Here is a 26,741-nt window from a genome sequence, read left to right on the forward strand (position 1 = left end):
ATTCGCTTACAAACATCGTGTGCGGGAATTTCAAACCAAGCATCCTTGTACAAGGTGGGAAGGCAGGATGTGTGTTCAGTAACCTAGTAATCTCCTGGCTCTAGCTAGCTAGGTTCCTATTTTCTCATGGTCTAAGTTTTTCCCTACTCCTTACATTCCCCCGTTTTCTCTTGGGGGGTTTGGTCAAACCCTTGACTCTTCATCATTAGGAATAATGGTATAGTGTTGAGATAAAACCATTAGCTTTACTACTTCTATTCTTTCTTTAATAAAGGCTATGACTTTATTTAGAATACAGGGCCCTATAGTAACTAATAACAGAAGCAAAAGAAGGGGTCCTGTGATTGCAGATAAAAGGGTGGTCAGCCATGGGGAGGTTTTAAATATAGAGGCATACCAGTTGGATGTTTCTTCTTCGCTGTCTCTATCTTTGAGTCTGGTAAGCTTAATATGTGAATCACTTCCTCCTCCAGGGGTCCATTCTAATGGGCTTACTTTTGTTTCACAACCCCAGCTTTTACAGTAAAAGTCACCTTCATATCCACACCCTCGTGCCCATTTCCTATCTGGAGTGGGAAACCCATATGCTGTTGTTCAACTTAGTTGTTTGTGCAGGAATTCTTCTTCATCTTCCACTAATGGCCTTAATGGCGCTCCTCCACCCACAATTCCGGAAGAGGTATACAGATTACTGCTTCCCAATCTGTCAGAGAGTGATGAGTCCCACAGACTGTCTCCAAAAAGTTTAGACAGATCAACAATCAGGTTAAGTGTCTCTTCCCCTCCCCAAGTATAATTCTCAGCAAGCGCAGTCCCATCTGCCATTCTAATTAAGACCCATTCCTGTCTCTCTAACCCTGAGCAGGCCAGACACCAGGATACTACCAGCCCTAGACAGAGGAGAAGGTGAGTTTCAAGGGTTCTCCTGGCTTTTGCTTGACTTGCCATTTTTGCTGGCTATCCCTGGGCAGTTGGGCTGGCTTAGTGTGGGAGAGGTGGGTCCAGTAGGGCTTCTCAGCCACCTGAATGGCGGAGGGGGTACTTAGCAGTACTTGAAAGTGTCCAGTCCACCAAGGCTCTAGGTTGCCCCTCCTATGGTTCAGGATCCACACCCATTGTCCAGGTTCTGGTGCTTCCGGTAGTTTGGCACCTTCAGCCTTCTCCGCCTGGATCGCCTGTCAGAGGGTCCGCACCTCACGTCGAATATGCTGCAGTGCCTGTAAGGACTTTAAGAAGTTATGATTAGACATTTCCAGTTCTTCAGTGGTCAGTTGGGGTACAAGTGGTACCCGGCTGCCCAAACATGATTTCATATGGTGACCATTTCTTCAGGTAAGGGGTACACTGTGTCCTAAAAAGGGCAAAAGGGAGTAGCTCGACCCAGTTTTCTCTGGTCTCCTCTCTTAACTTAATTATGGTTTCTTTAAGAGTCCTATTCATTCTTTCTACTTGTCCTGAGCTTTGTGGTCTATATATACAATGTAGCTTCCACTTAATACCTAATTCCGTGTCTAACTCTTGTGATATGGCAGATATAAAAGCCGGCCCATTGTCTGAGCCTAGGGCAAGGGGTATGCCATACCTGGGTATAATCTCCCGTAGTAGAATCTTGCACTGCACGGATGCTGTTTCTCCTCGAGTGGGGAAAGCTTCTACCCACCCGGAGAAGGTATCTATTAAGACTAATAGATACCTATTAATAGATACCTATAGCTATACTTTCCAGGGGTCATTTCAGTAAAGTCTATTTCCCATAGTTCCCCTGGTGTACTTCCTCTATACCTGACCAAGGGAGGCAGTTTCTTACTTGGTGGGTTCACTCTAGCACACATGCTACATCTGGAGACAACTGACTGGATGGCACTTTTCATTCCTGGGCTGTAATAGTACCGGCATATTAGCTGCTCTACCTTAGTCTGTCCTAGATGCGTGCTGGTATGAATGTCCTTAATAATTTGCCTTAGAAGTCCTTGGGGCAGGTAGAGCCTTGAGTCTGGTAACTCTATCCATCCTTGCTGATTCCGTGTTGCCCCTAGTCTCTTTCCATCTTGCTCTTCTTCAGGTGTATAGTTGGGGTGAGGGGGTAGCGTAGGCTGAGGCAGGAGAGGGAGCACAGTCTCTGGGGGACCAGATGCGGCCTCCCTCGCAGCTGAGTCTGCCAGCCGATTTCCCTTTACAACTGGTGAATCTCCTTTCTGATGTCCCTTGCAATGGATAATAGCAACCTTAGTAGGTAACCATATAGCATCTAATAGAGCGAGGATTTCATCCTTATTCTTAATGTCTTTTCCCCCTGCAGTTAAGAGGCCTCGTTCCTCGTATATGGCTCCATGTATGTGGGCAGTGGCAAAGGCATATCAGTAAAAGACTATCAGTATAAATGTTGGCAGTTTTTCCCTCCACCATTTGCAAGGCTTTTGTTAGCCCAATTAGCTCAGCCCGCTGTGCAGAGGTTCCTGCAGGCAAAGCCTTCTGCCATAATATTTCGTCTTCAGTGGTTACTGCTGCCCCTGCATGTCTCAACCCGTTTGTGATAAAACTGCTACCATCCGTGAACAAAGTCAGATCAAATTTTTCATATGCCTGGTCCTTCAAATCTGGGCGAGAGCCAGTCACTGTGTCCAGAATTTGTTTGCAATCATGGACTATAGTGGAGCCTGGCACCGGCAGAAGAGTAGCTGGGTTGAGGGCCGTGGTTTTCAGGAAACAAACAGATGATGGGTTAAGCAGCTGTGCCTGGTATTGTGTTAGCCAGGTGTTGGATATCCACCGATCAGGAGGTGCCCTGAGGACCTGTTCAACATAATGTTCACTGATCACCTGTATGTCTTGGCCCAAAGTCAATTTGCTTGCCTCTTTGACTAGGATTGACATGGTAGCAAGTGCCCTCAGGCAGGTGGGCCACCCAGAGGCTACTGGGTCTAACTTCTTGGACAGGTAGGCCACCGGTCTCTTCCACAGCCCAAGTTTCTGGCTAAGTACTCCTAGCACAATCCCTCCTTTCTTGGCTACAAAGAACCAGAAGGGCTTGGCTGGGTCAGGCAAAGGCAAGGCTGGGGCAGCCACTAATGCTTCCTTGAATGCTTGGAATGCCTGCCTTTCCTTGTCAGTCCATGTGAATGATTCTTCCTTTCCCCGGGTTAATTCGTATAAGGGTCTGGCCAATTCTGTGAAACCCAGGATCCAGAGTCTGCAGTATCCTACCGCTCCTAAGAATTCACGCACCTGTCATTTGGTGGTGGGCTCTGGGATTTGCAGGACTGTCTGAATCCGCCGGCTGGACAAGGTCCTCTGGCCCCCCTGCAAGTTATACCCCAAGTAACTTACAGTTTGCGTCACAATTTGGGCCTTCTTGGCAGAGACTCTATACCCCATCTGTTCGAGGTCCCGCAGTAAGTCCATGGTGGCCATTTCACATTCTTCCTTGCTTTTCGAGGCTATGAGGATGTCATCAACATACTGCAATACCACCACTGATGGGGGTGACGACTGAAAAGCCTGTAAGTCTGTGCTTAGGGCCTCATTAAAAATGGTGGAGGAGTTCTTAAACCCTTGTGGCAGCCGAGTCCAGGTGAATTGGCCCACTAGCCCATTCTCGGGATCATTCCATTCAAAGGCAAAGATGTCTTGGCTCTGGGGTGCCAGCGGGATACAGAAAAATGCATCCTTCAAGTCTAGGACTGAATAATAGGTGTGTGTTGGTGGCAACGAGCTTAGCAGGGTATACGGGTTGGGTACCATGGGGTGGATTGTCTCTATCCTCGCATTCACCTCTCATAAGTCCTGCACAGGGTGGTAGTCAAGTGTCCCGGCTTCTGGACTGGGAGTAGAGGGGTCTTCCAGGCTGACTGGCACTGTCGGAGTATCCCTGCTTCGAGTAGGCATTGCAAGTGCCGCGCAATCCCCTGCTGGGCTTGTGCTGGGACTGGATACTGCCGAATTCTGACCGGGCTGGCAGTGCTCAACAATTGCACCAGGACGGGGGTTGGTGAGCCACCAATCCAGGTGGATTGGTCTCTGCCCATACACCAGGTACCTTTGCCAGGAGATCGTTCCGGACCCCAGTTGTCTCTTCCTTACCTCCTTGGATGGTGGCCAGTAGATATTCCTCAGACAGCGGAACAGTTATGTCTAGGTTGACTCCAGCTTCCCGGCTTTCTGAGGGACCGTCTACTCGCCTGAAGGTAACGGTAGCCCAAAGCTTCTGCAATAGATCTCTCCCAAGCAATGGGTAGGGGCAATCTGGAATAACTAGAAAAGAGTGAGTAAATTGTTCCTTTTCCCAGGTTAGTTATTCTTGCAGTGGCCCATGGATATGCTTCTGCCTTGCCCGTAGCCCCTACTATTTTGGTAGTTGCCTTTTGTATCTGTCCTTGAGGTTGCTTTAAGACTGAGTAGGTGGCTCCCATGTCGACCAGGAAGTCTATAGGCTTACCTTCGACCGTCAAGGTGACCATGGGCTCCTGGGAGCCAATTGGAATGGAGCCCTGGCCCCATCAGTCCAGGGTTTGGAGCAGCACCTCAGGGCCCTTTTGCGGCTCTGATCCTTCTGCCAATAACTTGGGGCAGTTCCATTTCCAATGTCCTTTTTCCTTGCAGTACACACACTGGTCTTTATCTACTCACCACTTCTGGCTTCTCTGTGGGCCCCCTCCTTTCCCTTTGCCCTTAGTTGGGGGTTGCTGTGCTGCCAGCAGGATTTTGGTGACTTCTTTTGTTCTACCGACTTCTGGGTTGTCTCTATTCACATAAACCTTTTGAGCTATTTCTAGCAATTTACTTCTATTTTCTCCTTCAAAACCTTCCATTTTCTGTAGTTTCTTTCTAATGTCTGAGGCAGCCTGTGTTACAAAAGCTATGTTTATTAGTCTTCGATTTTCTTCTGCCTCAGGGTCTAGGGGAGTATATACTCTATATGCCTCCATGAGTACCTCTAAGAATGTGGCGGGGGATTCTTCTCTGCCCTGAATAACCTCGCTAACTTTGCTAAAATTGGTAGGTTTCCTTGCTGCTGCCTTGAGTCCCCTGAGTAGAGCCCAGCAATACTGGAGGAGCGCGTCCCTTCCCCCAGTAGTATTAGGGTCCCAAGCAGGGGGTTGAGAGGGGAGAATGTCCTCGATCTCCCTTCTACCAGCTCTTGTCTCTCTCTCCTCTCCAAGTACAGATTTTGCAGCCTCTCTTATGATACGGTCTCTTTCCTCTGATGTAAAGAGAGTCTGCAGAATCTGCTGACAATCATCCCAGGTCGGCTGGTGAGTCCTGAAAATAGTTTCTAGGAGGGAAATCAATCCCTGGGGTTTCTCAGAAAATGGGGGATTCTGGTGCTTCCAATTATACAAATCACTAGTGGAAAAGGGAACATAGATTAACCATGGGGGTGCTCGAGGCGGGGCATCAGGTGCCAGGGGCGCCTCCTGGAGAGGCAAGATGGCGGCGCCTCCTGCACCCGCTCCATAGCGGGTTCCCCCTCGCATATGTGGTGGGCTGGAAAATCTGCCTATATCCTGCAAGGAAGAATCAGGCTCCTCCTTCCGGGGATAAGGCAGGGGTGCATTCACAGGGTCTAAATGGTTCTCTGGCGGTCCTGGTAAGATGGGGTACAGCCTCGACTGCCCCAGGGGCCTGCCTGATGCAGTGACCGGGGTCTCAGTTCCCCTCCCCTTTGCCTTATTTCCCATTGATGCTAGGCACACTGCCCGCCTCCCTCCCTGATTTCCACCCTGCACTTCTTGATGTACCGGGGCCGCTCAGTGGCAATGTTGACCCAGGCATCTATATAGAGGAACTGATCTGGATGGGGAACCCTGTATACTGTGGCTCGAACAGCAAAGAGGGTGGGAAAGTCAAAGGTCCCCTCCGAGGGCCATCCAACATCAAAAGTGGGCCATTCGAGCTGGCTTAATGTTCTTAAAAATTCCGGATCCGGTGGGGGTCCTCCATACCCTCGTGCCCACTGCTGGAAATTGGAGAAATTCTTAAGGAGGCAGTCGAGTGGGGATCCTGGCACCGACTCCTGCTGGCCCATTCTAATAATGTCTGGGATGAAGGAGAAGAAACAAACAACACAAACCAACAAGGCGACAGACAATGCAATATCTCTCACATACGAACTAAGCATATAATCCAAAACTAATCACAGCACAGTGCGGCACAGGGAAAGAGGAAATCTAACGTGACTGGTCACTCCTAAGATTACTGAAACCAAATTTCAAAGAGCGGCGTCCCGCCTTTGAAAATCCCTGGGTAGGTTACCGGTGGCGTCCCACCTACTACCTCAGGGTAAGATTGCTCTGGAGCCCAGAAACCAAAAGAGGATCCTCAGCAAATACTTACTCAGCTCGAGCTGCCCCTCCGGTCTCCGAACCAAAACTCCACCGAGGGAGATCTCGCTGGGGCCTCCAAATGTTGCATCCAGCAAACACGAGAACAAATGTTGGAGACTTTCAGGGAATCAAGGATGTTACTTTATTGGCCAAGTTTAACCTGCACAGGGGTGAACTCTCAGAGTGTCCAGAGACACAGTACCCACAAGGGGCTGCAAACAAGAGACGCACGGAGCGCTTACAACTACGTCCTTATATAGGGGCGGGCAAGCAAGCGTTATACAGAATCAGATGTGGCAGTTAGCAATTTGCTTACAAACACTGTGTGCGGGAATTTCAAACCAAGCATTCTTGTACAAGGCGGGAAGGCAGGATGTGTGTTCAGTAACCTAGTAATCTCCTGGCTCTAGCTAGCTAGGTTCCTATTTTCTCATGGTCCATGTTTTTCCCTACTCCTTACAGCTGGTATCCTCCACAGCTTGCCTTGGGGGGTGGGCACACAGTGCAATGTACAGATCCTGTATCGTAGAAATGTGTACCTGAAACCTATACCATCCTATGAACAAGTGCACCCCAATACATTTAATAAAAAGACACACCCCTATCATTTAATATAAATACTGTAATAACTTACTTTTAAATAGTCAGAAAAGGTACAATATCTGCAAAAATAAACAAAGCACAAGTACCCAAAAGATAGGGGCTGCAGGACAGACCCAGGCCTGAGCCCAGGCTGACGTGGCCTCAGGAAGCCCTCACTGAGCACAGCCCTGGAGCCACCACAAGGAGATGGGTGATCCTCAAGTCCCTGGGATCCCAGATCCTGGTGGGACAAGGTTCTCCTGAAGTGGCAAGGACAAAAGAGGAACATAGATGACCTAGACGAGGAATGAGCAAGATGAAGATGGTCTCACCCCAACTCTACTAGGACAGGACTGTCCGCAGGAGAGAGGACACAGGTCGCTGTAGGGAGAGGGGCCTGGTGACCACCTCCTGAAATGATGCTGATAAAAACATAGACACATTCCAATGCCAGTTGCAGAAACAGCAGTCAGGGATCCTCAAAGTCCCAAGGGGAGGCTGTAGTGACTGTTTTAGCACCGAGTCCAAGGAACAAAGCTCTGTCACACTGGGAAAGAGAGTTGTCATGAACAAACTCAGGCCAGTCTCAGAAGTGTCACTTTCTCCTACAGCCTACTCTGAAAATCCCCAAAACCCAGTGGTGCCCCTCGATCCCAATGACCACCACTTCATGCCCTCAGGGTCTCACCATTAGGAGCTGTAAGAAACATTTGAGAGCTCTGGGCACTGTTGCTGCCTGGGGAAGACACAACAGCAGAGTTATGGGGTGGGGGAGCCCCCCTCACAGCCTCTAGCCCACACTCTCCCAAGGGTCCCAGACATCACCTCCCAACACCCAGACTTATAGGCAGTCTTAGTGTAGCTCTCCCTGCCTCTGCCTGTGGGAAGAAAATGTTCTGTGAGAAGTCAGGGGGAAAGCTGGGTCCTGTGACCTTAAAGGAACCCCACACTCCTGAAGCACAGGGAAGGTTCCAGAACTGTGACTGAACACCCAGGGTAGGACCAGGAAATACAGAGAAAGTATGTGTGCAGGGACTGGACCAAACTGCCCAGTGGATGTCTGTCCTCAGCAGGGACCATCCCTCTGACTGTGAGAGCCGGGAATCAGTCCCCATCACTAGAATTATCAGGTGATAAATGTGTCCCAGACTTTCCCACAGGCCTCACTAAAGAGTCAGTGTTAGCAAATAGGCCCCAGAAGGACAAGCACCCGTGTGGGGACATGATGTCCATTAATGAGGCAGAGCACACTTCCACCTGGGCTTGACCCCCAGGGGGACAGGAAACTCAGCCCCTCCCCTTGCCCACCTGTGCTCTTCCTCCTCCACAGCACAGCTCCAGTGACCACAGCTCCAAGGAGACCCAGGGCAGCAGCAATGACCCATGATGGTGATGGTGGTCTGAGGAGGGGGGTCTGCGAGGGGAAAGGTGAGAGGTCAACCTCAGGCCTGAGTCCTGACCCTGCTCAGGGACACCCTGAGGAGAGGCTCTGTGCCCACACCCCCCTCCTCACCCCCATCTCAGAGTCAGGGGCTCAGGCAGCCCCTGGTGCTGCACATGGCACGTGTATCTCTGCTCCTCTCCAGGGGGCACAGTCAGAGCTGCCCACTTCTGGAAGGTCCCGTCCCCTGCAGGCCTGGTGTCCACCAGGTCCGTGTCCTGGGTCAGGTCCTCCCCATCACGCTGCCAGGTCAGGGTGATGTCCACAGGGTAGAAGCCCAGGGCCCAGCACTTCAGGGTGACCTCATGGTCAGAGATGGGGTGGTGGATGAGGAGTGTCTTTGGAGGGTCTGAGGGGTGGGTGAGAAAATTCAGGAACTCTGCATGATCATGGCACACTCCAGCAGTGCTCATGTGACCATCCTGAGAGTGGACAGGACAGTGGGGTGGGGGAAGAGAGAATACCACTGAGACACAGGCCTGGCAGAGGCATCTAGGATAATCTCCTATTTCCTTGAATGGCGTAGACTCAGATCCATAACCTAGAGTAGGAGTGTCCAGGTATTTAAGGGAGACACAGACTCAGGTGGAGGCTGAATGACTCAGAAAACCCTGAGTGAGGTCTCCAGAGAAGGTCTCAGCCTGAGAACCAGGGAGAGCGTCCTGGTGCACCAGGTGCTGCAGGGTGTGAGGGAACCACTGTGGGGTGTTTCAGGGAGAGGCTGGGTCCCTTATTGTCCTTTAGAGAAAGCTGGGCCCGTGGGGCAGTCACAGAATAAGGAAACCTGGACTCTCGTCTTCGGAGACTGAGGGACATTCTGTCACTGCCTCATTCCCCTCCTCTCCTTGTAGGAAGACGCCCCAGCCCACAGGTCACCTCCTCTGCAAGGCCCGCGCCCTGGCACCTGCTCTTTGCAGCATCTCCTTCCCCTTCTGCAGGAGCAGCTGGAGGCGGCACACACATGTAACCTTCAGGAACAACCTCCTAATGTCTGTCTCGGGGACCTGCACCAAGCTGCTCACGGCGACTGGGTCCACTTTGGCGGCCGGCCGTTGTCCAGGAGCGCAGGTCCTGGTTCAGGGCGACGTAGTCGGCACCGTCGTAGGCGAACTGACTGAATCCGCGGAGGAAGCGCCCGCCGGACCCCAGGTCGCAGCCGGTCATTTCCTGCAGGGTGTGAGACCCTGACCCCGCCAGCCCCTGTGGTCATCACCGCACCACTGAGCCCCACCATTTCCACGGCGCAGCCCGGGGGTGTTGCACAGATGCGGAGACCCGGGGCGACCCTCGCCCGTCCGTGGGGATGGGGCTTGTACCCGGACCCAGCGCGCCCGCTCACCGTCCTCGCTCTGGTTGTAGTGGGTCCGCAGGTTGTTCAGGGTCGCTGTGTTCATCCGCTGATGTTCCTTGATTTCCACCCTCTGGTCCTTCCAAAAATCTGGGTGCTCCTGCTCCACCCACGCTTGCGCCAGCCATGGTACCCGCGGCTCCAACTTCGGGTTCGCGGCGTCGCTGTCGAACCGCAAAATCTCCGTGTTGTCCGCGTAGCCCACGACGATGTACCGGTTCTTCCCGTGGCCTGGTTCGTACACGGCGTACCACCCCCCTACCCTGTGCAGGGCCAGTGGCGGGGGCGGTGGGAGGGGAGATGGAAAAAGGGGGCGGTGATTGAGAGCTGGGGTGCGGGAAGGCGGTGGGGCGGAGTCGGGGTGGGTCAGGGTTGGGGTCTGGGCGGAGGGTGCTGGGCTATTGCCGTCCCCGGTCCTGCGACCCCGCTGGGCCCCCTCGCTTCTGCCCCGCAGAGGCCGTTCCCTCCCGATCCCGCAGTTACCCGCCCAGGTCTCGGTCAGGGTCAGGGTTCCGGAGAGCAACAGGACGATTATCCGTGCCATCACCCGAAAGAGAGCTTGACAAAATAATGAGTTCCGATTCGGTGAGGCTTTATATAGGGCACCCCATGTGACGCTGATTGGCTGCTCGTTCACCCAATGGCACACGGGGCAGAGTCAGGAGTTTCTTATCCGAGAACTTTGACTGGTCCTCCGACACAGAGAACTTCCCGCCTCATTCCTGTATGACGGCCAGATCTGCTCCTCTTTGGACGTGAGGGGTTCAGGAATCACATTTAACTATTTATGTTCCTCATTCCGCTGACTCTTTATTGTCCTCTCATCACACTTAACACGTCTCTGACTATTGTTTGGCTTCTCAGGAAGTGTCCTGCTCTCTGCTTCTGATGTCACTTTAACTTGGTGTCATCACCTTAACGCTGCAGCTGTTACCCCCTTTACACCATGGAGACAGTTGTGTTGTGCTGACTGACCACCTACTGCTTCCTAGGAGTGATTTACAGGAAACTCCTATTGATGGTGCGCCTTTAACTTGGTTACAGAGGGATCTTATCTGAAGGATGAACAGGGACATTACTGAGAGGGAAATACAGTAACTTCCATGGTAGACACAATAGAGAGCTCTCATCGCCTGGAAGTAAAATCTGCCCAGCACGCTGAACTCACTGCTCTAACTCGGGCTTGTCACCTGGACGAAGGTCCAGTAGCCCATGTTTACCCTGAGAGTCCTGTGCACCTGGTGCAGCCGTGAGTGTGGGATGACAGGGAAGAGGGGAGGCCTCTATTTCCTCAGGGCAGCCCACAAAGAAATGCAAAACTGGTTCCAGATTTATTAGATGCCAAACAGGACCCCAAACAATGGGCCACTATCAAAATTCTGGGGCATTCTAAAGCTGCCACCATGGAAGGGAAGGGAAAGGAAGTCATTTTGCTGACACTGAAGCTAAGGAGGCAGCATTGAACAGACACATTATCCAGACCCAAGAATGTTCTATTAAATTAATAGAAGATTATCTTTTAGTTTTAACAGACAGCTATGGAGGAACAAAAGAGACTCAGCAGCCACAGTCTTGTGGCTGCATGTCTGTGAAACAAGAGAAAGATCAGTTGGTCCCCATTTCAAAAACTGTTGTTATTACTGTTGGCAGAGGGACCATCCTCAACACCACTGGGCACATATGTCTGTAAATACCCCAGCCTCACTGCATCCTGGATGCTTGTGGGAGGCCCTATGGAATAGTCAACCTATAGCTCATTTGGGGGTTACCATGGCCCATTTAACTGTGGGTGGGAAGCTCAACAGTTGTGGGTGCATTCAGTGCACCCCAGCTTCTCCCTGGCCATGGCTACCCAATGGCAACAATATTCCTGGTGGATCCAACCCCACTGGCCCTCTAAAAGAAATAAAAGGGTGGTATTTGGAGGGTTAATAGCACTTCATCCATTCAATCAAAAACTTCACAGAGAGTCAACTGTGAAAAAAGAAAAAGAAAAAGAAATAACAACAACAAAACCCCACTTCAACCCTGGCCCTGTGGCTCAGTTCACTGGAGCATCCTCCCTACATTAAAGATTGTGGGTCAGAGTCCCAGTCAGGGCACCTCTAGATTGTGGGTGTGGTCCTCCATCCAGGCACTGACGAGAGGCAACTGGTGAAATGTCCCTCCCTCCCTCCCTTCCTTTCTTCCTCCCTCCCTCCCTCCCTCCCTCCCTCCCTCCCTCCCTCCCTTCCTTCCTTCCTTCCTTCCTTCCTTCCTTCCTTCCTTCCTTCCTCTCTCTCCCTCCCTTCCCCTCTCTCTAGAATTAGTAAACATATCCTAAGGTGAAAATTTTTAAAGAAATCTTCACATGTGGAAAGTAGCACCTCATTGGAACGACCCTTATTTTATGTGTAGCACACCAGCAAATGCGAGAGATATGAAAAAATAAAGACACAAAATAATGTAGAAAGCACATCTCCATTTCCTAGTATTGCCTTTATCAAGGGGATAAAATCTGCATAATTTTTTGGGACAGGTATTGTCCACATTCACATCAAAATGAAATTTCTGGAAACACTTCAATGTTCCTAAAGACAGGAGATTCTCTTCAACAGCTGCCCTGGTCAGTGGGGAAACATATTTCTTTTATAATTTTATGGATCTTTATCAAGGTGATCGTATTCTGGATTGACCTGAAGATCTTCCAGTGAAGCACCAGTTTCAAACTGAGCTTCCAAGATCGTTGTGGATTTTATCTAAGAAATGGAACTGAGTAAATAATTATTGAGTAAAGCAATTAAAGTTACTGTTGAAGCTGACGTTGTATTCACCATCTCAACTGTGGTTTCCACACCACAAGAACATCTCCAGGAATTCCAGGTCCCTGAGGACCAGCAGGGAGGGGCTGATGCTGGGGAAATGAAACCAAAACCTTGTCTGGCTGCAACAACCACCGATGAGAGTCTAAAAGGACAGTGATGTCAGTGTAAAAATGGAATTGAGCAGGTAGGAGGTGGCACAGGTGACCACCAGCATCAGCAAGGTGTGGGTGGCTCTGGTCACTGGAGGGCATTGGTAGCAGCCGCAGGGATGTGAATGTGCTGCAGCCTCTGTGGTGTCTGTGCAGGAGAAGCACCATGGAGACCCTGGGCCAGACCCTGAGGACAATTGGTGTGACATCAGGACATGACCACAGGATGGTGCCCTCAGCCACATCTAGAGACTGGGGACAGAGATGGGCATCACTGAGATGCCCTCAGGAGCAGCAGGCAGGAGGCAGAGGAAGTGTCCCTTGTTCCCTGGGTGGAGCTGACTTAGAGTCACATTGTCACAGGGGTGCAGGGACATCTGCACCAGGAGCTCCAGTCTCGGTGTTTCCTGCTGGGCCCTTTCTTTCAGCTCCTTCTCTTCTCAGAACCCCATCCCCAAGTCCCTCACACTGTCATCCCTGTGACCCGGGGCTGGTCTCCCTGTGGGTTCTGGTCCCACATGTCTCACAGTTCACGGCCTCAGCTCTGTTCTGTGGCTTCTCCTGAAATAAAATGAGCCCCCAATATCCCACATAGAAATCTTTCTGTGTTTAAAGTGGACATTGTTGGGTTCTCTTATTTGCTCCAGAAATCAATCAGGGGAATAATTGCAGAGAGGGAGCATTTGGAGATTTTCATGATGTTGAACTTAGAGCCACTTTGTCATCTTTTGCCTGACTTTCCCCCACGGTAGAGAAAACACTGCACCTTTCATATCATATGACAACATATGAACCACCTTTCCTTCCCCAGAAACACAAGACATTTAAATGTGGATTTAAGTCCCTTCCCCAGCCTGGGCCCTAGCTCATCAATGACTTGTGTGGATCCAAATCTGTCTGAGACCAGGATTCCTTGTAGGCTTGACACAAAATACTTGAATTTCTCCCCCAAACTTCTATTGGAATGCTGGGCAAGAAGTCCAAGTTAGCATTTTTAAAAACTTTAAATAATTTTTTATTTTTTAAGATAGTTGCCATATAATATTTATCAGTTTCAGCTATAAATCAGTGATTAAACATTTATATTGCTTACTAAGTAATCTCCCCGATAAATCTAGTAGCCATCTGACAACATATGTAGTCACAACAATATTATTGATTGTATTTCTTAAGCTATATTTTGCTTAGACCCTACTAATCAATGTTGATGGCTAATATAGGACAACCATCATATTTTCGCTGACTTGGGTGGAAGTTATGAGAGAGGCTAAGGAGGGGTGAGTGTAGAAGTGGTGAAGAGCACAGCAGGACAATCTCAGAATACCTCCCCCTAAAATACTAAAGAATGACAAACACCAAATTGTGACTGTATGATGGGGAGACCTGGCTGTCATCAACTGAGGTGAGTGACCAAGGTGAATGTCACCACTGTCAGGACAGGGAAGTAGAGTCCAGACCTTGTTCTTCCTCTTCCACAGTCCTGGCTCCCTTGGTGGCCTCATCCATGCTCACAGATTTAAATGTCATTTTCATAGCATCACTCCCAAGTCTGTCTCCAGCCCAGACATTTCTCCTCAAGGTCCCCACACTCATCTGTCCAACCTGACACCTCACTGGTGTTTCTAACAGAAATCTCACCTTGACCTTCTCTTCAGCTGAAAGCTTGAAATGCCCACCCCTCCCCCACACATGCTCTACAGAGTCTTCCCCATCTCTGCTGATATAACCCCACCTTTCTGCTGGCACAGTACAAATGTGGGGTGCCCTCCTTGACTCCTTCCCCACACCCCAGACTGAATTACTAGGAAATGCTGTGAAATCCATCTTCCAAATGCATTCAGGGTCCAGTCCCTTCCCACTGTTTCCACCACTCACAGCCCCATCAGAACACCCAGCTCCTGCAGCCTGGAACCATGGGAGCTTCCCCACACCTTTCCCTCCTGCCTCGCTGGTCCCTTGTCTCCTGATTCTGTCCTCAGCCCAGCAGCCAGACTGACCCTGTGGCCCAAGGGCTCTCTCTTGGGGAAGAACTCTCAGAGGAAGCCACTAAGGAATTCAGCTCCTTGGCCATGACCTTCCAGGACTCAGCATCTGCAGAACGAGAACAGTGTCTGCAGTGGATTAAGGACAGTGGACACTGGAACAGTTCCTGCTGTAAGCAGGTGTTCTCACCTTCAGTTGGTCAGCTCTCTGACCCCATATGGACACCCCTGATGTATATAAGAGGGGGGCCTGGAAGCATGGGGAGACTCCTAGTCTACAAAGTGGCACTTGGTTAGAATCAGGGGACTCAACCAGCTACAGCCAGAGGCACAAAAGGTCACATTTAGATGTGCGGGAAGAAACCCTGAATTGCCCATGGAGCACAAGTGGTCACAGGGAACATCACTGGGGAGCCGTGAGGTCCCCTTGTCCTGTGGCACACAGTCTGTCCCTCCTGTGTTGTCTCCACACCTCATGGTAAGTGTACGAACAGAAAGTGACTTAGAACAGCTTAAGAAACAGGGTGAAGGTGTAGACAGAATAATACCTACCAGAAAAAATACACCTTGGAGATTTTAATCTAAATCACTTCTGATTTACTTATATATACATATATCAGTAATATTAAAATAATGCAGGGACACTGAGATGATTAAATAACATTCCGATGCTGGGTGTAGACAGCAGTCAGGGAACCTTAAAGTCTCAAGGGGAGGCTGTAGTGACTGTTTTAGCACCAAGCCCTCTAGAAAGCAGCCCTGTCATGCTGGGAAAGAAAGTTGTCATGAACAAATTCAGGTCAGTGTCAGAAGTGTCACATTCTCCCACATCCACCACATGCTCAGAATGTCCCACTCTGAGAATCCCCAAAACCCAATTTTGCCCCTCGGTCTCAATGCCCCCCACCTCCTGCCCTCAGGGTCTCACCATCAGGAGCTGTGAGAGACACATCAGACCTCTGGGCACTGTTGCTGCCTGGGGAAGACACAACAGCAGAGTTATGGGTTGGGGAGCCCCCCTCACAGACTCCAGCCCACACTCTCCCAAGGGTCCCAGATGTCACCTCCCCAACACCCAGGCTTACAGGCAGCCTGGGCGTAGTTCTTCCTGCCTCTGCCTGTGGGAAGAAAACATTCTGTGAGAAGTCAGGGGGAGGCTGGGTCCCATGACCCTAAAGGAGCCCCATACTCATGAAGCCCAGGGCAGGTTCCAGAACTGTGACTGAACACCCAGGGCAGGATCAGGAATACATGGAAAGTATGTGTGCTGGAACTGCAGACCAACCACCGTCTGCATTACCGTCCTCAGCAGGGACCATCCCCTCTGACCTGGGACAACTGGGAATCAGTCCCCATCACTAGAATCATCAGCCGATAAATTTAACCTCATGTTCCCATGGGCCTCCCTAAAGAGTCAGTGTTAGTAAACAGGCCCCACATGGACAAACACTCATGTTGGGACATGAAGCCCATTAAGGAGGCAGAGCACACTTCCACCTGGGCTTGACCCCCAGGGACACAGGAAACTCAGCCCCACGCCTTGCCCACCTGTGCTCTTCCTCCTCCACAGCACATCTCCAGTGACCACAGCTCCAAGGAGACCCAGGGCAGCAGCGATGCCCATGATGGTGATGGTGGTCTGAGGAGAGGGGTCTGTGAGGGGAAGGTGAGAGGTCAACCTCAGGCCTGAGTCCTGACCCTGCTCAGGGACACCCTGAGGAGAGGCTCTGTGCCCACACCCCCTCCTCACCCCATCTCAGGGTCAGGGGCTCAGGCACCCCCTGGTGCTGCACAAGGCATGTGTATCTCTGCTCCTCTCCAGGGGGCATGGCCACAGCTGCCCACTTCTGGAAGGTTCCGTCCCCTGCAGGCCTGGTCTCCACCAGCTCCATGTCCTGGGTTAGGTCCTCCCCATCACACTGCCAGGTCAGGGTGATGTCCACAGGGTAGAAACCCAGGGCCCAGCATCTCAGGGTGACCTCATGGTCAGAGATGGGGTGGTGGGTCACGTGTGTCTTTGGAGGGTCTGAGGGAAAGGTGAGAAAAATCAGGAACTCTGCATGGTCATGGGACACTTCAGCAGTGCTCATGTGACCACCCTGAGAGTGGACAGGACAGTGGGGGTGGGGGAAGGGAGAGCAACACCCAGACACTAGCCTGGACAGATATTCTCTTGTGTCCTGAAAAGTTCCAGAATTGGGCAAGAACCCAGGGTAGGAGTGCCCAGGTCTTTAAGTGGTGACACAGCCTTAGGTGGAGGCAGAGTGAGTCACCAGTGCTGGAGTCAGGCCTCCAGAGAAGGTCTCAGCCCCAGAACCAGGGAGAGGGTCCTGGTGCACCAGGTGCTGCAGGGTGTGAGGGAACTGCTGTGGGGTGTTTCAGGGACAGGCTGGGTCCCTTACTGTCCTTTAGGGAAAGCTGGGCCCGCGGATAAGTCAGAGAATAAGGAAACCTGGTTGACTCTTTCACCTCAGAGCAGGAGGGGGTTTCTGACAGTGCCCCATTTTCCTCCTCTCCTTGTAGGAAGCTGCCCCAGCCCACAGATCCTCTCCTCGGGGAGGCCCGCGCCCTGGTACCTGCTCGGAGCAGCGTCTCCTTTCCATTTTCTAGGAACAGGCGGAGTCAGCGCACGCACAGGTCCCCTAGGACTCTCCCGCTGCCGTCGCTCTGCTGCAGGGAGCTCCACCAACTTGCGCCAGGTGATCCGGGCCGCCATGTCGGTTGCGGTCCAGGAGCGCAGGTCCTCGTTCAGGGCGATGAAGTCTGTACTGTCGTAGGCGAACTGAGTGTACCCGCGGAAGAAGCGCCCGTCTGATCTCACCACACAGCCCCTCATTTCCTGGAAGGTGTGAGCCCCTGACCCCGCCCGGGCGTCAGGTCCCTCCACTTATTCCCACCAGGAGCAGGAGTCTCCCGGGACCGCACAGGTGAGGACCCGGCTCGCGGTGTTGAACCCCAACTGAGAATTCAAACGGGTTCAAGTCCCTTTGAATTCCTTCTGGGTTGGATGTCGCGCGCACCCCGCAGCCACCGTGTGACGCTCGGACACGGATAATCGGGGCGATCCAGGCCTTTCGGTGGGGATGAGGGTCGGTATCCAGGCGCACGTGGCTCACCGTCCTCGCTCTGGTTGTAGTAGGCGCGCAGGTTGTTCACGTTCCCTCCATACATCTTCTCGTAGTTTTGGGGTCCCGTGTGTAGTCGTCCCAAAATTGTGGGTGCTCCTGCTTCACCCATGGCTGCTCCATCCACGGCACCCGCGGCTCCATTCTCTGCCTCGCGGCGTCGCTGTCGAACCGCACGATCTCCGTGTCGTCCACGTAGCCCACGACCCTGTACCGGGACTTCCCGCGGCCGATTCCGGCCGTGGCGGTGCTGAACACCATCAGCGTGTGGGGCCCTGGGGTCGGGAGGACACTGGTTCTGAGTCCTTGGCTGTGGGACGGTTAAGGGCAGGAGTCCGGGGAAAAGAAAGAGGGTGAATGGTGACAGGAGGGGGAAAGAGAAGGAGGGCCAAGGCGGGAGTTGGGGGGTCTGCGGTCTATGAGTTACAGGTGCTCGAGGTGTGCTTTCCCCGGGTCCTGAGTCCGCGCCTGGTCCCGTAGCTCCTGCTCCACACAGGCCGTCCCTCCCCACCCCGCACTCACCGGCCCAGGTCTCGGTCAGGGCCAGGACCCCCGAGAGCAGCAGGAGCAGGAGTGGGGGGCCCCATGACCCGCCCTGGGCGTCTGGGGAGAACTGAGTTCTGGTGGTTGGTGTTGACTTTATACCCAGAAGCACCGTGACGCTGATTGGCTGCTCTAATGTTCGGACATCCAATCATAGCGAGAACTGCGGAAACGTCAGGTGTTTCCGGGATGTAGGACCTGACCCAGGTTGTAAGAGGGAGAAGTGAAACCCAGACGAGAAGGGGAGTCCTCAATCCTGTGAGTACCCCCCTCACCCCATCTCGGTCCTCCAGGTCTCATGCTGAGACCCTGCAGCCAGGTCTGGGGACCCGGGACTGCGCTGAGCCCCCTCCTACACGGAGAAGTCTCTGTCCCTCAGTCTCCCCGAGTCCCGGTCTTCGGGCTGTTTTATTCATGGCGTCTCACACATTTTGGTTTCTGAAGATCTATACTGCCTTACAAAATAGGGAGGACGGCCAAAATAATTGTGTTTGTGTGCGTTATAGCTATCGGTATTACCATAAGGAAAAATAGTTTGAAAAAATTATTTAGAATAACTTTGACAACCTATGACATGTTAACAGGGATAATATTTTTATAAAAAATAACTATTCCCCAAATAAAAAGTAGTGAGAAGAGTGGGTCTTCTTACATGTTACATTTTTTTGCAAGTCTCAGAGCTTGTTTCTATCACTAGAAGACTGCTGGATTTTCATATTTACTGCCGTGTTTCACTTACTGTTTTGTTTTTTGTATATGAAAAATACACAGCTTCATACAAATATGTAGGAGGGGCATTTAAATAACCTTTTTAGATAAGTGTGGATATTCACCCTGGGTCATACACTAAAGCTACATAAGTGGTAGTTCTTGGAAAGCTCTTTGCAAAGTGGAACCTGAAACAAATCCATTGAGTATTTCCTATTCTGATACATTACTTGACTGGTTCTTGTACTGATACAGGATTATTTAAAGTAATGCATCATTTCACTAAGTGATGGAGATCTTCCAGTGTTGGTGCATTTAATTGCACATCATCAAAAATCACAATTGTTAACATTACCACAGATCCCACTGGAAACAGTTGTCAGCTCTGGGAAGCTGTCTGGCTTACATGGTGACACATAGGTTTTCCAAAATCTGTTTTTTTCTGCTCAGAGCTTGCATTTAATCCAAACAAGTTCTGTCAGTTGTCAACTACCTGTTGACATTTCTTGAGGGATAAGCACACTTTCATTTTTGAAGAAGTGTTCAGCAGTTCACCAAGCCTCAGTCATCACAGCTTCTATGTCTCTCATTTCTTAAGTCAACTTCCTGTTCTGTGCAGAAGAGGCTGACTCAGCCCTCACAGGTCACTTTCCTGGGCTCAAGGTACTTGGGAATGAATGGAGCAGAAGTGTGTTTGTGTACTTTCCCGGTCATCATAGGAGATATTTTATTTTTTTATTCTTCATTTTCATTAAGGACAGTTAAAAAGTTAATCCATTTCTAAATGAATTCCAGATATATTTATCTTCTTTTTAAATATCTTTATTTCTTTTTTAAAATATATTTTATTGATTATGCTATTGTAACAGGGTGCAGCCAAGAGGGGAGCCCCAAATAGGGATTTGTAATAGGGTCCAGGGGGGCTTAGAGATAATTGGCTCCACACCACAGGGCCACACCTGCCCAGAATGCGGGCAGCTGTGGCCGATTGTGAGAAGAGCTGGAAACGGGGCTGCAGAGGAAGATTAGTGCTGGGATTTAAATGGAGGCACAGGAGCCATTGGGCTTCTTTCTTTTTGGGACCATGCGTCTGTTTAGGACCTCACAGCTTTGGTGTGTTGGTTGGGACCATGAAGCTTGGGTGAGAGTCAGGACCATGAGGCTTTGGAAGTGCTCCCTTTTGCCATGTGGAAGGTGCTGGGAGGACTGTGTGCATTTGTGGGGAACTTTAGCTCGTGTTATTTCAAATGAATACTAAATTCCTTTCCTTTTCACTGATCTCTGGCATTGAGAGAAGTCTTTCCTCTGGCGGTGGACATAACGAACCTGGGGGGGTTCCTTTCAGGTAATAGTATATTGCCTTGGCTGCCCTTGGCCCCACCCCTTTTGTACTGTAACACTCCTAGGTTTCTTTCCTTATCTTTCATCTTGGGTAATGTAGTTATGATGTGCCTTGGTGTGTTCCTCCTTGGGTCTAACTTCTTTGGGATTCTCTGAGCTTCCTGGTGTTCCTGCAAGTCTATTTCCTTTGCCTGCTTGGGGAAGTTCTCCTTGATTATTTGTTCAGCTAACTTCTCCCCTTATTGCTGTTCCTCTTCTCCTTGTGGGACACCTGTAATTCTTATGTTGGAACATTTAAAAGTGTTCTGGATGTTCTTAAGCCTCTCTTCATTTTTTTGAATTCATTTTTAAAAGATTTTATTTATTTATTTTTAGAGAGGGAAGGGAGGGAGATAGAGAGAGAGAGAGAGAAACATCAATGTGAGGTTGCTGGGGGTCATGGCCTGCAACCCAGGCATGTACCATGACTGGGAATTGAACCTGCGACACTTTGGTTGGTTCGCAGCCTACACTCAATCCACTGAGCTATGCCAGCCAGGGCCTGAATTCATTTTTTGAATTTATTTTTTCAATTCATTTTTCTTCATTCTTTTCTGAGTGGATGTTTCTTCCTTCTGGTCCACACCATTGATTTGAGCCCCAGTGTCCTCCCATCACTATTGGTTCCCTGTACATTTTCCTTTATTTCACTTAGTGTATCCTTCATTTTTTCATGTAATTTTCAACCAAATCCAACCAATTCTGTGTGCATCCTGATAACCAGTGCTTTGAACTCTGCATCTGATAGGTTGCCTATCTCTTTGTCAGTTAGTTGTATTTTTTATTTTTTGAGTTTTGATCTGTTCTTTCGTTTGGGCAATTTTTTTTGTCCTGACGTGCCTGTTACATAGTGAGGGGCGGAGCCTTAGGTGCTCTGGGCAGGGGGCGGCAACCCCTGTCACTGGGTTGTGATGCTGTGTGTGGGGCAGGGGTCTGAGAGAGAACAATGGCGCTTGCTCCACTCTCTGCTGGATTTCAGTCAGTTCCCCCGCTTCCCACAAGCAATTGGGGCCTTCTGGTGCTGATTCCAGGGTGTGTGTGTGTGTGTGTTTGTGTGTATGTTTGTGTATGTTCTAGGACCCTGTGGGTCTCTCCAGCGAACTCTCCTGTGAGGCTGGGAATTTCTCCCATGGCCGCCTCAACCCCCACATGTGTTTTCAATCCATGTTTGAGGCTTTATTTCCCAAGGCGGGGCCCTGGGTTGTGCGGTCTCTCCCCCTCCCCAGTTTTGCCTGTTTTATCTGCATGTGAATGTGGGACCACCGGGTCCAGCAGCTGCCTCTGTGCCTCACCCCTCCACTATCTGCTGCCTCGAGGGGTCCACCAGCTGCCATCTTGCTGGAGTCCTCTCCGGCTGCCCATCTCCACCCCTCCTGCCGGTCTGTATGAATGTTTCTTCTTTAACTCCTTGGTTGTTGGACTTCCATACATTTCAATTTTCTGTCAGTTCTGGTTGTTTCTTGTTTTTAAATTGTTGTTGTCCTTCTGTTGGTTGTGGGAGGAGGCACAGTGTGTCTACCTACACCTCCATCTTGGCCAGAAGTCCTTCTTTCTCATGTACAGTTGATGTACAATATTATATTAGTTTCTGTACAACTCTGTGATTAGACATGTATATAAATTACAAACTGATATTGCCCATAAATCTAGTACCCATCTGACACCATTTTTAGTTATTAAAATATTAATGACTATATTCCCTATGCTGGACTTTTCATCCCACTGATTATTTTGTAAATGACCAATTTGTACTGCTTAATCTCTTCACCATTTTCACCCGGCCCACTCACCCCCTCCCATCTGGCAAACATCAGTCTGTTCCCTGTATCTGTGAATCTCTGTTCTGCTCGATGACTTAATTTGTAGATTCCACATGGAAGTGCAGTCACCTGGCATTTGTCTTTCTCTGTGTGATGTATTTCACTCAGCACAACACCTTCCATGCATGTTGTTGCCAATGAAGAGATTTCATGCATGTTTGTGGCTGAGTCATACTCTGTGGTGTATATGAACCACTTCTGTGTTTTCCATTCATCTATTGAAGGACGCTTAGGTTGCTTCCATATCTTGGCTTTGGTAAATAAGGCTACAGTGAACATATGGATGTGTATGTCTTTTCTGTGTAGTGATTTGGGTTTCTTCAGATAAATACCCAGAAGTGGAAATGCTGGGTCCTTCTCTGTGTCAACTTATGTCACCTTTGTTTTCAAGTCTGTGTTGTCTGGTGTATGCATTGCTACCCCAGCTTTGTTTGTTTGTTGGTATCCATTTCCCTGAAATATACTTTACATTCCTCCTCTTCCAGTCTGTGTGTGTGTGTCCTTCAGACTGAGTCTCCTGTGGACAGCACAGGTGAGGGTCTTCTTTTCCTATTTAGAGAAATTAATCCATTTTCATTTACAGTAAATCTGGATTTACGTGTATTTTTTGCCATTTCATTATGGGTATTTTTATTTTCTTCTTCTTGTTGTTTTTAAAGAAGACCCTTTGACATTTCTTGTGATACTGGTTTGGTGGTGATAAAGTCCTTTGGCTTTATTTCTGTTCTGGGGAAGCAGCTTTATTATTCTGGCATTTTCTTTGTCCCTTCTTCAATTGAATATCTAAAATATTTACAACTCAGCCCAGGCTGGTGAGGGTCAGTGGATTGAGTGCTGGGACTGCTAAGCAAAAGGGACGCCAATTCAGTACCAGTCAGGGCTCATGCCTGCCTTGCTGGCCAGGTCCCCAGTAGGGGGCACAGAAGAAGGAATCACACATTCATGTTTCTCTCCCTGGTTTTCTCCCTCCCTTCCCTTCTGTCTAAAAATAAGAAAAAGTTTACAACTCAGCCAAAAGATAAAGAAGATTAAGAAACAACTTGAAAAAGAATAAATGCCTATGGTAAACAATTACATTTGTAGTAAATGCATGTAAGCAAAAACTGAGAATGCAGAATAAGAAAAAATAGGAATAAAATAAAAATCTATCAGTTTGGCAAAGATGAAAGCCAAATGATCAGCTTATCAGCCCAGGGGTGGGGAAACACATTCTGTTTGCAAAAGGTTTGAAGGGTATTGAAAAAGTGGGACAAAACTCTTGAAGGATGCTTTTGCAAAAGGAGACAGGAATTTCAAATGTGCTTATATTTTGACACAGGAATTCCTCTTATAGGAATTTGTCCTAAAGAAGATAATGACATGTGTGTGCGTGCGTGCGTGTGTGTGTATATGTATATACACACACACACATACATGTATATGTATGTGTGTGTGTGTGTGTGTGTATGGATGTTGTGTGGTGGTTTTATGGAAGCAAAAGGGTGTAATGTCTCCAAATGCTCCAGTCAACAGAATGATGGTAACTGTGCACACAGGATTGCTCACGGTGTCTCAGGCAGCACCCTGGGATCTACACAGAGACTGTTAGAAATGTGCAACAATCTAAAAAATTGTTAGAGTAGAGGTGGGAGGAGCTGGATGATCTAATCCAAGTGCCTTTATTTGATGCTGCATTTACAGGGGGGCTGAGTTGGACCAGACTGCAGCCTGGGTGGGGGGAGCGGGAGGCAAGAATGGGGTTTTTAAAAGAGAAAGCACAGGGGTTGTAGGGGGGTAGGGGAGGGTTTCTTGTCGTGTTCTTCTGGGCTGTTTTCTCAGGGTTGCAGGATGTGAGCCAGGGCAGTAGGGAACCTAAAGAGCCAGGCTGTTCCCAGGTACAGGAAGGTCAGTGTGAGCACTGGCCATTAGAGCTGGCATCAGATGTGTATTGGGGGAGGTGGGAGAGAGTTTTGATTAAGCCTCGTGCTACCAAGTGAGTTGGGACCACTGAGTCATGAGCAGCCTGGTGGGTCAGAGAACTGGACTGAGAGAGAAACAGTGATGTGAGGGGGAAACACAATAGTTGTGTTTCTCCCTTGGGCGCCTGGACTGGGGATCGTACACTAAACCTACCTATGTGCCCTGACCAGGGGTCAAACCCACAACCTATGGTTGCATGGGACAATACTCCAACTCACTGAGCCACCCACCCAGGGCTGACATAGATTCTTTGGTGAAGTGTCTGTCTAGAGTACTGATCACTTTGTATTGAGTTGTTGTTTTCTTCTTGTTGAGTGTCAGGATTCTTATGTATATTCTAAAACAATGATTTGCAAACATTTTCTCCCAGTCTGTGGCCTGAGCTGTTTTTACACACATAACAGCAACATTAATGCACAGGTGGATTTTCCTGGGAGGAGGAAGCAGAAGTGACTCACTGAGATGGTTTCCAGGTAGAGGACTGAGGTGACTGAAGGGGGCAGGGGGGACAGTGTAACTCATTCAATTTTGTATATTCTTGAGAGTCTTTTTTAAAATTATATTTTATTGATTTTGCTATTACAGTTGTCCCATTTCCCCCACTTCACTCCCCTCCACCCTGCACACCCTCTCCCACCCACATTCCCCCCTTTAGTTCATGTCCATGTGTCATAAGTTCTTTAGCTTCTACATTTCCCATACTACTCATGCCCTCCCCCTGTCTATTTTCTACCTACCATCTATGCTACTTATTCTCCATATCTTCTCCCCCTCTTGAGAGTCTTCTGAGTACTCCTATATGTGCATGAGTAATGTTTTCAGAGAACAAGTTACATAAAATCCCTTCACTTATGAAACTTCTGACAGATCATCTTCACATCACGTCTTAAAATTCAGATTCTGACCCTCTTCACTGGGACCAACCGTTGGCTTTAGAAATTCCTTTCCTGACAACAAGGGCTAGAGGATGTGCCCAAATCATCCCACTGAAAAAAGGGTGAAAAATGCAATGTGTAATAAAAAAAAGTCACCTCTTAAAAGCAACAGATCATTGAGGAGATGAGAATGACCATGGCCCAGAAGAAGGAAATAACCCAGCTTGGCCTCCACAGAGGGCAGCATCCCTGAGTAAGGAGTGGGGGGAAGGTGTGTAGGTACATTGCCCAGAGCCCAGACATGGAGCCCAACACTGTCTGCCCTTAGCTGAGCTCTTCACTTTCCTCCCTGTCTGCCTTCCCTTCCATACATGTAAACAACACTTTTTAAATTAATTATGTACATATAGATAATAGGCAATTTATATGATGCATGCATATTCCCTGTAAAAATTATAAAATGTTAAAACCTATAAATGAGAAATTACAACTAAAGTAAAGGAGTTTGTTCATCTGTGCACATGAAACCCCATATGATGCTAAAGAAGTTTTCATCAAAAAGAGTAAAGGCTCCTGGTCTGTTTCTCTTTGTCAGTCTCTCCCACTCTCATACCAATAACCACACCTTCAGGGTAAGGTTAAAAAAGGAAAACCTTTGAGGTAGGAAAGTTTGCTCAAAGTTTGAACCAAATCCTACACTTACTCTTTACAGAGTCTCTTGAAGTTTTCATTTTCTGCTGTGTTGATTATTGTACAAGTTGCTCTGTAGAACAATGTGCTGTGCAGACTTGCAGCCCAGAAGCAACAGGCTGAGCCCTGCAGTCCAGATGAGCAGTAGGGAGACCATCCAGGTGTGAGAGCCTCTGTGCTGTTCACACAACCACAGCATCGCACAACCACACATTTCTCAGGGTGCATCACCACCTTTAGGGGGCACATGAGTGATGTAAGTGCATGAAATAAACACACTCGGCACCTTACACTTACACAAGTTGTGTGTCAGTTATATTTTAACTTAAAAATCAAGTTCTAATGGGTTTTATGTACAACTTTGGCATTCTGTGAAGGATCACTGAACAATGTAATTAAGAATATTGTAAACACTGACACCCACAGATGAGATTGTCAACAGCCACTTCCAACAGTTCATGACCCCAGGAGCTCTAGGATCCCTGAGCATCTGCCATGAGGGGTGAGGAGCAGGAGAACAGGAAGCCAGCTAGGGTAGGTCTGCACCCAGCAGAGATGGGGGCCCTCTCACACAGTGATGGAAAAAGTTGGAAATAGAATTTAGTGCATGGGAGGTGACACAGGTGACCACCAGCATGAGCACAATGTGGGTGGCTCTGGTCACTGGAGGGCATTGGTGGCTACAGGGGTATGAATGTGCTGAAGCCTCTGGAGGTATCTGTGCGGGGAAGCACCATGGAGACGCTGGACCAGACTGTGAGGACAGTGAACGTGACACAGGACATGACCCCATGAGGGCAGGCACACTCAGGCAGGTCTCCATAGTAGGGACTGAGATGGTCATTACTGAGATGTCCCTCAGGAGCAGTGGGCAGGAGACAGGGAAAATGTTCTAAGTTCCCTGAGGAGGAGGTACTTAGCCCTAAGAAATGACAAAATACTGCCCTTTGCAACAACATGGATGGACCTCGGGAATATCATGCTAAGTGAAATAGGTCAGTGAGAAAAAGCT

The 26,741-nt window shown here is 49.4% G+C and overlaps 1 protein-coding gene, 1 long non-coding RNA gene and 2 pseudogenes across 2 annotated transcripts; all 4 read right to left on the bottom strand.

Annotated features, from left to right (window-relative positions):
* Positions 1-230: 230 nt before the first annotated feature.
* LOC123815742 lies at positions 231-5,692 on the bottom strand. The gene is made up of 2 exons (XM_045834290.1): positions 4,081-5,692; positions 231-1,226 (listed from the first exon to the last, which is right to left on the bottom strand). Exon 1 carries the CDS (start codon positions 5,676-5,678, stop codon positions 4,623-4,625), a length of 1,056 nt encoding a protein of 351 aa, XP_045690246.1. The 5' UTR covers positions 5,679-5,692; the 3' UTR covers positions 231-1,226; positions 4,081-4,622.
* A 2,626-nt stretch (positions 5,693-8,318) lies between these two features.
* LOC123815759 lies at positions 8,319-11,404 on the bottom strand (annotated as a pseudogene).
* Positions 11,405-12,029: 625 nt separating this feature from the next.
* Positions 12,030-16,219, bottom strand: LOC123815756. The gene is made up of 3 exons (XR_006785162.1): positions 16,178-16,219; positions 15,715-15,747; positions 12,030-15,605 (listed from the first exon to the last, which is right to left on the bottom strand). It is a non-coding gene; the product is annotated as an uncharacterized LOC123815756 (long non-coding RNA).
* Positions 16,220-16,279: 60 nt separating this feature from the next.
* Positions 16,280-18,347, bottom strand: LOC123815750 (annotated as a pseudogene).
* Positions 18,348-26,741: the final 8,394 nt, after the last annotated feature.

The sequence above is a fragment of the Phyllostomus hastatus genome, unplaced genomic scaffold (genome assembly GCF_019186645.2).
Source record: "Phyllostomus hastatus isolate PE091 unplaced genomic scaffold, TTU_PhHast_1.1 phas_contig_1039, whole genome shotgun sequence".
Classification (NCBI taxonomy): domain Eukaryota; kingdom Metazoa; phylum Chordata; class Mammalia; order Chiroptera; family Phyllostomidae; genus Phyllostomus; species Phyllostomus hastatus.

Coding starts and splice junctions, on each gene's coding strand:
- LOC123815742 (XM_045834290.1), bottom strand. CDS start 5,678: ATGGGAAATAAGGCAAAGGGGAGGGGAACTGAGACCCCGGTCACTGCA.